Raw genomic sequence first — 14,159 nt, 5'->3', positions numbered from 1 at the left:
TTGGGAAGTCCAAGTAGGTCAAAGGTTTGACCGGATACTTAGCACGTGAAAATCCAGATGGGTCAAGGTTGACCGGACACCTGGTATTGGAAAGTCCAAGTGGGTCATAGAGGACCAGACATTTTGCATGAGACGGTAAGTCCAAGTGGGTCAATGTTGACTGAACACTTGGCACGAGGAGAAAAGTCCAAGTGGGTCAAAGGGAATTGACAGGACACTTGGTAAAGGATTTCTAGCATGTCAAGGTTGATCGAATGCTAGGTATGAGGTTCCAACATGTCACGATTGACCGAATGTTGGGTTTAGGAATCTTGGACTTGATTTAGGCAAGTCAAAGGTGGGTCAATCGATCGATTGAACCGTAGTCCAATCGATCAGATCGATTGGATGTGTGTCACGAAGAAGGTTTGGCCCAATCGATCGGTCGATCGATTGAGAGCAACTGTCGCGAGCACAAAACCTTTCCCAATCGATCAGTCGATCGATTGAGCATCTCCAATCGATCGGCCGATCGATTGGAGGCTGGATTTCTCGCGAGCAGACGTGAGAAAGGCTGGATCTATTGGTCGATCGATTCAGCCATTTCCAGAAAGCACAGAGGTGCTCTGAATCGACCGATCAATTCAAAGCCTCTCCAATCGATTGAGAGTCATTCAATCGATTGGGATCCGACCGTTGCGCAGGTTTAAAATTGTTGTGAGCGATTTCTTTGACAAGGCTTCGAGCGCTTCTTCCCGATCTTCACGATTTGTTCTCCACTGAGCTCACCGACACCCACCAGATCTTGGAGGGTTAGAGAGGAGTGTTGTTGCACTTCCAAGAAAGTCAAGAGGTGTATTCAAGCAAGCTAGGGTTTCTGCCTTGTAAATCTTGTAAGATTTGATATTGTATTAGCTTGTATTTTGTTCTTCTTGTATATCTTTGTGTGTGAGCTTGTACAAGGCTTCTCTGCCTTTGGTAGTTACTGTAAATGAGTGTTTTTATAGTGGATGAGTGAGTGAGGGTCGGATCCTTGGATTATTCGCCTCTTCTTGAGGTAGATACCAAGTAAATCCTAGTGTTAGCGTTGTGAGTGTATTTCTTGTTCTTTATTCCGCTGCACATCATCGAAGAAGCACATCAACAAGCGCGAAGAGCTATCCCTCCCCCCTAGCATATTTCGACCCTAACATGTTGGATATGATTCTCCTTCAATTATAAAATATTTGGAACCAATGACAGGAGATGTTTTTAACTTTAATGAAACAATTTTTTCAAAGCTAGGGGGAAATAATAAATTGTTTCCCAAATAAGTTACTTGGCATGCATCATTATCGTAATTTGATCCTCATACAAATCAATGTGAACTTGAAGTTCAAAGAATAATACATTTGCAAAATATTGCAAATCAATTGTCTGATGCATTCACCGACTTGAAGAGAGTGACTAAGTCACATATACCAGCTATTAATGCTCCGACTCATATTGATGTACCAATTGGACAATCAATTAATGAGATTACTACTCACCTAAAGCGTGGTAAACCAATCGGTTCTAAAGATAAAAATCCTTGAAAAAGAAAAGGAGCAACTAATCAAGATATTCATTTTGAAGCGCCTAGGTCTCCTATAGAGACAACTGACATAACTATTGATAAAACTTTAGAAGAGGTTCAGATACTTGAAAATAATGAAAAAATCTCAATAAATTATAACAGGATAGGGGAGAAATTGAATCGATCAAGATTAGTTATCGACAATAAATTTGCATACAGTGGAACGCTTGAAATTATTTATGAAAATGATAATAAAAAACCTAAATCTATTGAACAATGTCGTAGTATGCATGATTGGCCAAAATGGAAAGATGCAATTCAAGAAGAATTAAACTCACTTGCAAAACGTGAGGTTTTGGGACCTGTAGTCCAAACACCAAAAGGTGTAACCCCTGTAGGGTACAAATGAGTTTTTGTACGAAAGCGAAATGAGAAAAATGAAATCATAAGATATAAAGCTCGTTTAGTGGCACAAGGTCAAAAACCTGGTATTAATTATAAAGAAACATATTCCCCTGTAGTGGATGCAATCACATTTCGATATCTTCTTTGTATGACAGCACAAGAAAAGCTTGAAATGCGTTTGATGGATGTAGTGACCGTTTATTTGTATGGAAATTTTGATAATGATATTTATATGAAAATCCCTGAAGGACTCACAATGCTAGAAGCATCAAGTTCAAATTTTAAAAATATTTATTCCATTAAATTACAAAGATCTTTATATGGATTGAAGCAATCTGAATGTATGTGATATAAATCTAAGTGATTATTTGGTGCAACATAAATATAAAAATAATCCAATATGTCCATGTGTTTTTATAAAAAAGGATGGACTAAAATTTATCATTATTTCTGTATATGTTGATGATTTGAATATCATTGGAAGCCCTGAAAAATTTATACATACAGTTGATATCCTTTTCGACCTAGTGAAAATGATGAAGAACTGTCTGGTCCTAAAGTACCATATGTAAGTGCTTTTGGTGCATTAATGTATCTTGCTAATAATACAAGACTAGATATTGCATTTGTTGTAAATTTATTAGCAAGATATAGTTCTTCTCCAACACGTAGACATTGGAATGGAATTAAACATATATTTAGGTATCTTCAAGGTACCATCGATTTGGGCTTATTTTATTTTAATATGTCTACTTCATAGTTAATTGATTATGCAGATATAGGATATTTATCTGATCCACATAAAGGTTGATCTTAGACTGGTTATTTATTTATGTATGGTGGAACAATCATATCTTGGAGATCTATCAAACAAACTCATAGCCGCTACATCATTGAATCATTAAGAAATACTTGCAATACATGAAGCAAGTCGGGAATATATTTGGTTGAGATCAATTATTCAACATATCAAGGAAAAATGTGGTTTAATTACTAACAAGAAAATTCCAATAATATTGTATGAAGACAATGCAACATGTATAACTCAATTAAAGGAAGAGTACATCAAAGGGGATAGAATTAAACATATTTCACCAAAATTCTTCTTCACTTATGATCTAAAAAAGAATGGTGATATTAAAGTTCAACAGATTTGCTCTAGTGATAATTTGGCAGATTTATTTACTAAAGCATTACCTATAACAACATTTAAGAAATTAGTACATAGTATTGAAATGCGACGTACAGAGATCTCAAATGATATTTCAAATAGGGGAGTAAATTTTCACTATACCATATTATGTTGTCCGGGAAACTTATAGTGATACAGTTGCGGAATGACCTACTCTTTTTCCTCACTAGGTTTTTTCCTATTGGATTTTTCTTAGTAAGGTTTTAATGAGACGGATTCTTTAATTATGAACATCCAAGGAGGAGTATTGTAAAATAAAGTATGTGGATGTCCATAACCCCCCAATACTTCATAAACTCTCTCATCTCCATAATTTATCATCTCTAAATAACCTCTTAAGTTATGTAAATTTATGAAGAATTTCAAGATGATTATATACCTATAAATATATATGTATATATTTATTTCAATAAATAAGAAAACTATTTCCTTTTTATACGTAATTACTTATATAATTTCACAACAAACATCACATCTATCCATTATTGTTCTTTAAAATTGAATATTACATTGGTATTATTCTTTTAATGCAACGTCATAGTGATAGACAGAAGAGTTAAAAATAAAAAAAATAAGTATGTCTTTTTTAAAAATCTGAAAGCTAAGTATGTCCAAATTTTCACAAATTTAAATGTGCGGTCAATTACTGCACAGGTTTCTTTACTACTCGAGCTCAAAATTTGTCAGTTTTTAATTCATCAAAATCCTTTCAAGTTGAACTGCTAACTTTTATCTAGTAGAACAATGAAATGACATTTTTAAATTATATTATGAATGATTTTTTAAGCTGATTGATTAGTAAGTTTGATATTCAAATTTATTTATTTGTTTTAAGAATTTTTTATTTATGTGTATAAAAAATTATTAATGATTCATAAAGTTTATTGCATAAACCATTCATAATATACAATTTAATGAGTTATTTAAATTTCTTCATTTAATTAACCCTATTAAATGAGCATAAATAAAATTTTATTAAATTAAATATTAAATTTATTTATATTTATTTACCAACTCTATTTATCAGTAACATGAGACAATGATAATAATTTGAGAATTATGAAAATATTTAAATGAGTTTATAACTTTGAGGGCTGAATTGAAATAAACTCTTCATATCAAAATCAAACATCAAATTTATTCTCAGAAATTTAATTCATTTACAATTCTATTTATAGTAACATGAGACGAGACAATGATAGCAATTTGAGAATTGCGAAAATATTTAGATGATTTTATAACTTTGAAGGATATTCTTTCATAAGGAGAAGTATGAGGAGGTGAAATGAAATATTCCATATGAAGATGCACAAATTGGAGCCTTGGTCAGTATTCTAGCAGCAGAGAGCGAGCAAGGAGTTGGGAGAACGGAGAAGCATGGCGAATGTGAATGAGTACGGTGCGATCGCCGGAATGGTTTCAGCGCAGGCGATCATCGCCAACATGTTGCTCCTCTCCCGCTACCTCTTCACCCACGGCATGAGTTTCTACGCCTTCGTCTTGTACCGCCAGATGACCTCAACCCTCGTCATCGCCCCTATTGTTTTCTGTCTCAACAGGTTTAGCTCCTCCTCCTTTTTTCCCCATTTATTTTCTTTTTTCCTTCACCATTTTTTCTGGTTTTGAGCTTGGTATTTTTCATAGAAATAAAACCCTTTTAATCGATCTATTTTGTATAGATTACTGAGATTGTGTTCCTGATTTGGGTGACAGAAGGAGGAGGCCTTGCTTTCGGTGGAAGAATGTGAAGCAGATCTTTCTACTTGCGTTAACGTCGTGAGTGTTAAGTGCCAAGTAGATCTTGTGTGGATTGTGTTAAGTGATGTAGGTTCTATCTAAATCCAAGATGTGTCTAAGTGTGCTCGCTTCATAATTCAACATTCAACTCCATGTAACATAGTAGATCTAATTACCATTTTGTAAAAAATTTCTTTAAGTTTTAAAGTACCTTATGAGCACAAAGAGCATCTGTCGCTCTCTTCTATTTCAATCATCCTACTTGTATCCTTTATAAAATATTCTATTAACGTTTCCATCCTTTTTCAAAAATAATCCTAGATATTTAAAACTTTATTACAGGTACTAGTTATTTTCTATCTTAACAATTGTTTCGCTATGACTAGTACTACTGAATGTAAATTTCATATATTCTGTTTTTAATCAACTAAACTTAAAACTTTTAACTTCTAATGTCTCTGTCAGGATTCGGGCCTAGCATTTATTCTTTCATATGTTTCATTAACTAAAACAATCTCATGTGCAAATAACATGCACCATGCTAATATGTTTTAGATGTGTCTAGTGATCCATAACTAGTATAAAAAGATATAGACTTAGAGTTAATCTTTGATGTAAATTTTTATAGAAAATGCTTCTGTTAATTTGCTTGTAGTTTTCACTCTTGTCATTAAAAAAGGCAGCCCGATGCACGAAGCTCTTACAATGCGGGGTTCCAGAGAAGGATTCATTGTATGCAGCCTTACCCTATTTTTTTTTGCAAGAGACTGTTTCCAACCTTTATTTTGTCATTACATCCTAAATATATATCTTTAATTATTTCCATATATGTTACGCTAACACTTATCTTTTCTAAAATTCTCCACATAATTTCCCTCGAAACTTTATCATAAACTTTTTCTAGGTCAATAAATATCATGTGTAAGTTTGCATCTTTTTTCGATACTTTTTAATAAATTATCTAAAAAAATATATATAACTTTTATTGTCGACCTTTACATAAATTCAAATTGATTTTCAGTCATCTTAGTCTCTTTCCTTAATCTTTTTTCTGTCTCTCTTTTCAAAGTTTTATGGTATGACTCATTAGCTTAATTCTCCTATAATTCATAAAATTTTGTACATTTCCTTTGTTTTATATAGAAAACTAAAGTACTTAGCCTCTGCTGATAAGTTATTTTCTTCACTTTCAATATTAGGTTGAATAACTTCATAAGTTATTCAATATGCTATTTTCCTAGGCACTTTCATACCTCTATTAATAGAAATGAATATTTTATTTCTAGCAATAATATTGTGTTGAATTAGAGTGAAGGATATTACATTCCTTAGTGGCTAGTTATTTTTGGATTAAATAAGCTCCATCTTGGTTCAACATGAACATGGTATTGCAGCTAGGCAAGTACCTCTAAGATATAACAGGCATAAGGAGGTAGTATTAAAGGTAGGATATTCTAAGCCCTTTAGTTCTGCATTGACGATTTTGGTGATCCATTATGTTTATATATTGGAAAGGTGTTTCCATTTAAGTGGCTAGTCATTTTTGGAATGTGTTAATTAGTATGTACAGGAGCCCATTATATTTATATATTAGGAAAATATCCCCTTGTCAAATGACTAATTATTTGGAAATGAATAGACTCTTAATTCAATATGTCGTTGGTGTTTAATGCTTAATTTTTTTTTAATGCTTGAAATTGCAATCCTTTTTATTCACTAGTAAGTCATTGATTTATCTATTTTTAATTTCATATGCATTTTGTAGAGTAACATTGACTCAAATTTTGCATAATGCTGGTACCGCTCTCACTTCATCTTTGTTGGTACTACGAACAATCTCACACCTTCAATTACTTTCTTGCTAGCTTATCTCCTCAGGTGACTATGTTGTTACAATTTAATGCCTTAATTTGGAACATAACTATTGTGCATCGGGCTTGCACAATGATTTCCTATGAAGGCCCCTTGCAAAGTCATTGGATCTATGTAATCTGAGTGGATTCATCAAGTCCTTTATGCAACGCATGACTTTGTATGTGGTTCTTTATGGAAATCTCCAAGAAGTGCCTTATGCAGTAGTTAAGTTCCTTAATTTGATGTGTGTTTCACTAATTACTTGTGTGATTGATTAGATTGGAGAAGTTAAATATAATGAAAAGGGATGGGCAAGCTAAGATCCTTGGCATAATGCTAGGTTTAGGAGGGGCAATGGTGATGACCTTCTTCAAGGACCATCATGAAAGCCAACATCTACGACAATTAGGATTAAACATGGAGCCATTTCCCTTGTCTCCAGTGCTCAAATTCCTTGGTCAAAGTGGTGGTAGCTTCATATTGGGAGCCTTTATTACCATCATTGGGTGTTCCTCCTACTCAGCTTTTCTACTTTACCAGGTACAAACTTTCTTTATGTTTAAATTTTCTAATTCATAAGATTTGAATTTGGTTTAATATTTCTTTAAAGGGATCACTTAAAGGTTATCATACTTGATGTTTCTTTTGAGTCGTATGGCAAGAGAAGTTGTGAATGCTTATTTGTTATTACCTAACAAGCAAAACCCCTACTAGTCTATGCGATAGTTGAACAAGTAATAGTGACAATATAATCGCCTATTATGATCTTGTATTATGTTGGTTTATACAAAATCGTCAAGGTGGAGATACGATGGCTACATCTACCATCTAGGAATTTCTATAAAATACTTGTTATGAGATAAATGACAACGTTCTTTGTAAGAAACTAATATCAATAAAGGAGCCAACTTATTTGGGATCCCAAAAATAAGTAAATAGACGAATTATTATTTAGGTAAGTTGTATAATGAATCATGGAGATAAAAGTGCACTTTATAGAAAGGAGTGTATATATTTCTCAACCATGGAAATCATGTCTTAAGTTGCCATCCAAATAAAGGAACTACGTGAAATTCTAACAAAGATCATGAAGAGGCTTCTTTGGGTAAAAATACATCTGGTTATGTAGATGGTAATGAGGATGCAATGAATGATTTCAGAAAAATCAAGGTACAGAGAAAAACATTAAAGTTCACCACCCTATGCAAGGTAAACATCTACAATTCCATCCTTGTTAAGTTAGTATAGATCTTAGAAGTTATTTTCATAAGTTTGAGTTCAAAACTCACGTCCACTAAAATGGCGGCTTACTTCCACATATTTCTTTTTTTTTAAAATATAAACCTTGAGGATGCAATGAATGATTTCAGAAAAATCAAGGTACAGAGAAAAACATTAAACTTCACCACCCTATGCAAGGCAAACATCTACAATTCCATCCTTATTAAGTTTGTATAGATCTTAGAAGTTATTTTCATAAGCTTGAGTTCAAAACTCACGTCCACTAAAATGGTGGCCTACTTCCACATATTTCTTTTTTTTTAAAATATAAGCCTTGAGCACCGTTCTGTCCTTCATTGTCCATAGTTGTAAGCTTCAACAACATACTATTTTTATCATGGATAAATGAAGTAATGATCTATATACGTATATCAAACGAGGAAGAGGAATATAAAAAAAAAGACTTGGTTAGTAATAATAAAATAAGATAAAATTTATTTAAATATAAATAATGATATAGTAGGGGATAGAGTCCAACGGCGTAGAAGAATCCAAATAGCTGACCCTAGGTGGATAAGGCTCAGTGGTTGTTGTTGTTGTAGATAAAGATGGAGAACCTTGCAGGTTGCATTTTGCACCACGTCTAATTCAACCTACTCATACTTGACAACATTAATTTCAGAGGATGATTATTTTGGAGACTGAATGTTCACAGGAAACAATAATTGAAGAATACCCTTGTAAACTCTCCCTCTCGTTCCTGATCAACTTAATGGGCACCCTCCAGTGTGCAGTTGTTTCACTCATATTGGAGAAGCCATCAGCCCTAAAATTGCAGTGGGACATGCAGCTCCTTCTCATAGTTTTCAGTGTAAATATCTCACTTTGCTTTCTTTTTTACTTTCTGCATCCTTGTTCTTATGGGGATCAAATTGTGTAATTTTTTTTATCCCTTTGCAGGGGATTTTCATGGGTGCTGAAAAATTCATTATAATAATGTGTGTGAAGGCAAAGGGTGCAGTCTATGTTGCAGCTTTCAATCCCCTGACTACTGCCATTCTTGAGCCTTTGCTACTGCATGAACAACTCACCTGGAGCAGGTAAAAAACTTTAAAGATGAATAATTTCATTAGTTATTTCACTTGTTAGTCTTTTTCATTGATACAACCAGATGAAGGAATGAAACAGATCATTTCGCTTATACTCCTCTACTAATGCAGCCATAAAATATAAATGAAATGACGCATTGTACTTGTAATTTCATTTTCATTCTCACCAGAATCGCATTTCATTCTATTGCCCTCTATCAAACATAGAGTTGATGCTTGGAATGCCTGAGAATTTTAAGATGAAGGATCGAAAAGAATTTAGATATCTCCATAATGATATGATATTATCCACTTTGGGCCTAAACCCTCATGGTTTTGCTCTTGGGCTCTACCAAAAAGGCCTTATCTTTCCCATGTGTTTCAATGTGGGACTATGTTTGTAATATTACAACCCCAACAATTCTCCCTTCAAACAAAGGATCACTTCCAACGTCCGACCCATCAGATCTTCCTGTCCCTTGGTCCACCCGACCTATTAGGATTTCCTTGCCAAGCCGCAACTAGAACTTCCTGCCTGGTGTTTGGTCCTCTTGATCCGAACCACTTTCTTTGTTCGAGGTCAATATTGTACCCACATAACTCAATCAGACCATCGCTCTCGGCGATTAAACCTTCTGGCAGTCCAGGCTCTGATACCAATTGTAGGATCGAAAAGAATTTAGATATCTCCACAATGGTATGATATTGTCCACTTTGAGCCTAAGTCATTATGGTTTTGCTCTTGGGCTCTATCCAAAAGGCCTCATGCCAATGGAGATATCTTTTATCTTATAAACCCATGATCTTTCCCATGTATTTTCAATATGGGACTATGTTTACAACCTTGCAACCCCAACAAAGACAAGGTACAAACACATAATAAGTTGCAGACTTCTTGGATGAGCATTTCTATACTTTCTTAGTTGTCGTCTGGATTTCTTCTTTGATGAGCATTTTTTTGCTCTCTTAATTGTAGTTTGTTTTTGTTCTTAATTGTGTTTGAGCACTTGAATAGAAGCACCTTTAAAGATTGAGTACGAAGTCACATAGTGATTGGGTGCCATTATTGAAGGCTTGAGTTCAAATGTGTGAATCAGATTCTTTTAATTGGTCGAGTTAAGAGATAATTACCTCCATCATGCTTGCCTAAAGGGATACCTTGAGATTTGAGATTCGAATCAAGCTCACAGAAAACTAGTCAGTGTAGTAGGAACATTAGGTGTCTATGGGTTGTGCCAAAACAATCTGGCTTAGCTAGTGCCACATTTGACCTAGCTCAAAAAGAGCCATTATTTTTGGGTAAGATCAAGCATGGCCTTGGTCAGCACCGACCACAATGCAACAGAACATGAGCCCTATTGAATCAGGTTGGTAAAATTTTAAAAATAAAAAGTAAAAAATAAGTTAAATTTGATTGGGTTTGTATTTGGCCTTTCGTGCTGCAATAAGGTGTCTTCATAGCTTCCTTCTGAAGTATCAAGATCTACACTGCCTACCACATTTTGACATGGGATTGGGATCATCCTATAACAGCGTTGGTTTCTCTTCCTCATTAGTGGTTTGTAATCGAGTACTCTCTTTTATCTTCTAAACAGTCTGTGGCATTGAATTAACCAATGTTTTGTAGATCCAAATGGCCAGCTAGAGGGGGAGGGTGACTAGATGACTAAAACTTTATGCAAATCAATCAAATCCAATGTTAGTAGTGTGTGTGGCAAGAATGTGCAATATCCTGAAGCTGAAGTTAAAACTAATCATTTGCTAACACAAGCCTCAACTTGTTTGGAGACCTCTCTTACTTTACAATAAACTCTAACAAACTTGTCCAATAAGGGACAAGAACGCCTTGCTCTTTACACTAGTGACAACAATTTTCTAAAACCATAGGAATTAAGCTCTCTAAAAGGAATGAATAAATGTAAGAAAAAAAAAACCAACAAAGCTCGATTCTCTCCCTAGAGTGTAGAGGAGCATAAGGGAGAAAGCAAGGTCTCTTCTAGGGCTTGAGAACTCGGAAAGTTGAAGCCTTGATGGTTCTAAGGTGTTGGAGTTGTTTGGAGCACTTGTGAGCAGAATGAATGGTATTTTTGCAGTATTATTGTCATCCAAACACCTCCAAGGATGCATGCTTATATAGCTAGATCCAATCTTCACCTTAAAAGTTGAGGGAAACATCTCTAGTCAACTAGATAAAGTACTCTAACAAAAATATTTTATTCCCCAAAATCCTTAGGATGTGTTTGGTTCAAGTTATCATGTATAATCTTGGTTATGTGATTACCAGGTAATCACATAACCAAGGTTATGAGAATAAAACATAACCAAATGTTGTTTGGTTCAATCTAAGTAATGCAACAGAAACATGTTTGTTTGAAGGTTTTAATGAATAACCTAGTTTAGTATTTTACTATATTACCCTTAGTTATAAAACCAACTATAATAATAATAATAATAATATTATTATTATTATTATTATTATTATTATTATTATTTAAACCCTATTATCAGTGTTCTAAAAAGCGCCCTAGGCGGCCGCCTAGGCGCTCGGCGGTTGGCAACTGCACTGGAAAGGTGCTGGGCGGCCAACCTAGGCGGCTGGGCCGCCTAGGCGGCGCTCGGCGTCGATGGTAGTCGTTGGGCGCCGCATCACGGGACACGGGACGCGCCCGCCAATGCCAGACGTGTTCCCGAACGCGTCTGTTGCAGCCAGACCCGTCGCCGGAAGCTTCCAGCGGCCCTGGAAGCTTCGCCCGAGGCTTCCGGTGGTACCAGGGTCGCGTCCAGCGTAGGTACGGGACGCGACGTTGAAGCTTCCGGTGCTGCCGGAAGCCTCCGGCGAAGCTTCCGGTGCTGCCGGAAGCCTCCGGCGAAGCTTCCGGTGCCGCCGGAAGCCTCCGGCGACAGGTCCAGCGGCGCGCGACAGCAGACGCGTCCCGCGCGTCATTTACTGAGTTCGCGTTTTTTCTTTTTACTTTTCCTTTTTTTTTTTAAATTTTTAATTATTTATTTAATTAAACAATTTCTCACTTAAATAGGATAATTTCAATAGGCTTTTATACCCCTAATTAAATTATCCCAACAAACTAAATAAAAAATATATTTAAAATTTAAATCTTTTTTATAAATTTTATTAATTATTTATACTCTAATAATATTATATTTAAAATTTAAAAACTAGGATTAACTATTATTAATTAATTTATAATATTTTAGGTATAAATTAAAAAATTCTAATAAATCTTATTAATCCATATAAATCATATTTATATTCATAATTTTATATTTAAAATTTTAAAAAAATCCTAATAAAATTTATTAATTTATTTATATTCTAATAATATTATATTTAAAATTTAAAAATTCTAATAACTATTATTAATTAATTTATATTTTGATATTTTATATTTAAAATTAATAAATCTTATTAATCCGAGGAATCCGCCTAGCGGCGCCTAATTCCCGCCTAGGCGGCCTAGGCGCTAGGCGCTGGTCTAGCGCCCGATTAGCGCCTAGCGAATTTTAGAACCTTGCCTATTATATTTTACTATATTTTCACATTTTTTTTATTTATATATTTTTTATTTTTTTTTTATTTTTTTACTTTTTACTTTTTTTTTATTTTTTAGGGGTTTTTACATTTTTTTTATTTTTTTTATGTTTTTTAACATTTTTTATTATTTTTTAGTTTTTTAATTTTTTTACGTTTTTTCTATTTTTTTTAATGTTTTTCCTATTTTTTTTATTTTTTGTATTTTTTTTTAAATTTTTTAATGTTTTTTCTATTTTTTTAATTTTTTTACCATTTTTTATTTTTTTAATGATTTTTTATTTTTTAAAAAAAAATTATGTTTTTTTTTATTTTTTTTATTTTATTTTTTATATTTTTCATTTTTTTCTTTAAATTTTACTTTTTTTTTCACATTTTTCTTTTATCCGAGGGTATTTTGGGTAAAAAAAATTCGATAACCCCAGTATCTAGAAAAATCTCAGTTTTTCGAGGTTTTCCGATTCCTGGTTGCATGTCCTTTTTGCTGACGTGTCAGGCATGGAGCATTACTTGGGAATCATCGATTACTTAAATCAAACAGGATTTTTATTGATAACTTTAGATGGATAATCAAGATTATCAAGGATAACTCTCAACCAAACGCACCCTTAAAATATTCGACTAATGAGTTGATTGCTCAAAGTCGAGTTAAGGAGAATGTCTAGTCGAATGAAGTCGTCTGACGATGCTTTGAAATATAAGTCCACATAAGTACTCAATCAATAGGATAATTACATTGCAAGACAGAGAAAGAAAGCATACCTCTAGGTAGCCAAGCTTTCAACCCAAGCCCTTAATATTCATACATGATCTATCCATTACAACTTCCACAGACAATATACAACTAAGATAGAGGAGTAACAAAAGTATGAACAAGCCTCAATCAACTTGAGAAGTCGAAATATTTGGTAGCTTGCAAGTTAAACGAACTAGAAGAATGTTTCTTCTTTCCCTTTTCTACATTTCACTGTGCACTTCAATTGTTTTCTTAACTTTTTTTTTCCTCCTAGCTAACATTTCTTGAAAGAAATTTGATGTTTCTGCTACACACTGGACAGCTTGACAGGCATGACAATGGTTATTGCGGGCCTTTACTTGTTCATCTGGGTGAAGGCTAAGGGAACACCTCCTGACTCTGGCAAACATGAAGATCCAAGAGAAACATGGAACACTAACACTCAAGTATCAAGCAACCAACAGCCCTTGTTAGCCACAACCATTTTATAAATGCATTTATGTTAAATTAGGTTATATTAAGATAATATAAAATTTATTTAAATATAGATTATAATATAGTAGAGATAGAATCCAATAATGTAGAAAAATTCATATAGCTGTTTCCACCTACTAAAATAAAATTTGATTATTGTTATTATTATTGTTGTATTAGATTATAGGGACAAAAGTGGGTTTGAACCACTTAATAACACTAGATTTGAAGGGCCGGTTTAAGTACTGAGGGGTTTTAAAGTTTCTCATCGATCTTGCTCGGGATTCTTAAGTGATTGAAGGAAATAATGGCCAGCGACATTTGCAATTAGTGATGTTGGATCCGATGGTGGGCCGGGCTGGGTCAGACCA

General features: G+C 34.0%; 1 protein-coding gene across 5 annotated transcripts; it reads left to right on the top strand.

Annotated features, from left to right (window-relative positions):
• The first annotated feature begins 4,429 nt into the window (after positions 1–4,429).
• Positions 4,430–13,861, top strand: LOC122047110 (WAT1-related protein At4g08290-like). Of its 5 annotated transcripts, none has more exons than XM_042608168.1 (8): positions 4,430–4,690; positions 4,845–4,907; positions 5,524–5,600; positions 6,634–6,746; positions 7,001–7,262; positions 8,626–8,814; positions 8,904–9,043; positions 13,637–13,861. In XM_042608168.1, exons 5-8 carry the CDS (start codon positions 7,020–7,022, stop codon positions 13,803–13,805), a joined length of 741 nt encoding a protein of 246 aa, XP_042464102.1. In that variant the 5' UTR covers positions 4,430–4,690; positions 4,845–4,907; positions 5,524–5,600; positions 6,634–6,746; positions 7,001–7,019; the 3' UTR covers positions 13,806–13,861. The 5 variants fall into 5 exon arrangements, with proteins under 5 accessions (XP_042464102.1, XP_042464103.1, XP_042464100.1 ...); XM_042608169.1 differs by having other exon boundaries at positions 6,634–6,900; positions 8,731–8,814; XM_042608166.1 differs by having other exon boundaries at positions 6,634–6,900; positions 8,659–8,814.
• Positions 13,862–14,159: the final 298 nt, after the last annotated feature.

The sequence above is a fragment of the Zingiber officinale genome, chromosome 2B, assembly GCF_018446385.1.
Source record: "Zingiber officinale cultivar Zhangliang chromosome 2B, Zo_v1.1, whole genome shotgun sequence".
Classification (NCBI taxonomy): Eukaryota; Viridiplantae; Streptophyta; class Magnoliopsida; order Zingiberales; family Zingiberaceae; genus Zingiber; species Zingiber officinale.
The sequence above is the reverse complement of the archived record's forward strand: the minus strand, read 5'-3'. Positions and strand labels throughout refer to the sequence as shown.

Coding starts and splice junctions, on each gene's coding strand:
- LOC122047110 (XM_042608165.1), top strand. Junction 8,815..8,903: donor TCCTTCTCATAGTTTTCAGT/GTAAATATCTCA, acceptor ATCCCTTTGCAG/GGGATTTTCATGGGTGCTGA. Junction 9,044..13,636: donor GAACAACTCACCTGGAGCAG/GTAAAAAACTTT, acceptor CACACTGGACAG/CTTGACAGGCATGACAATGG.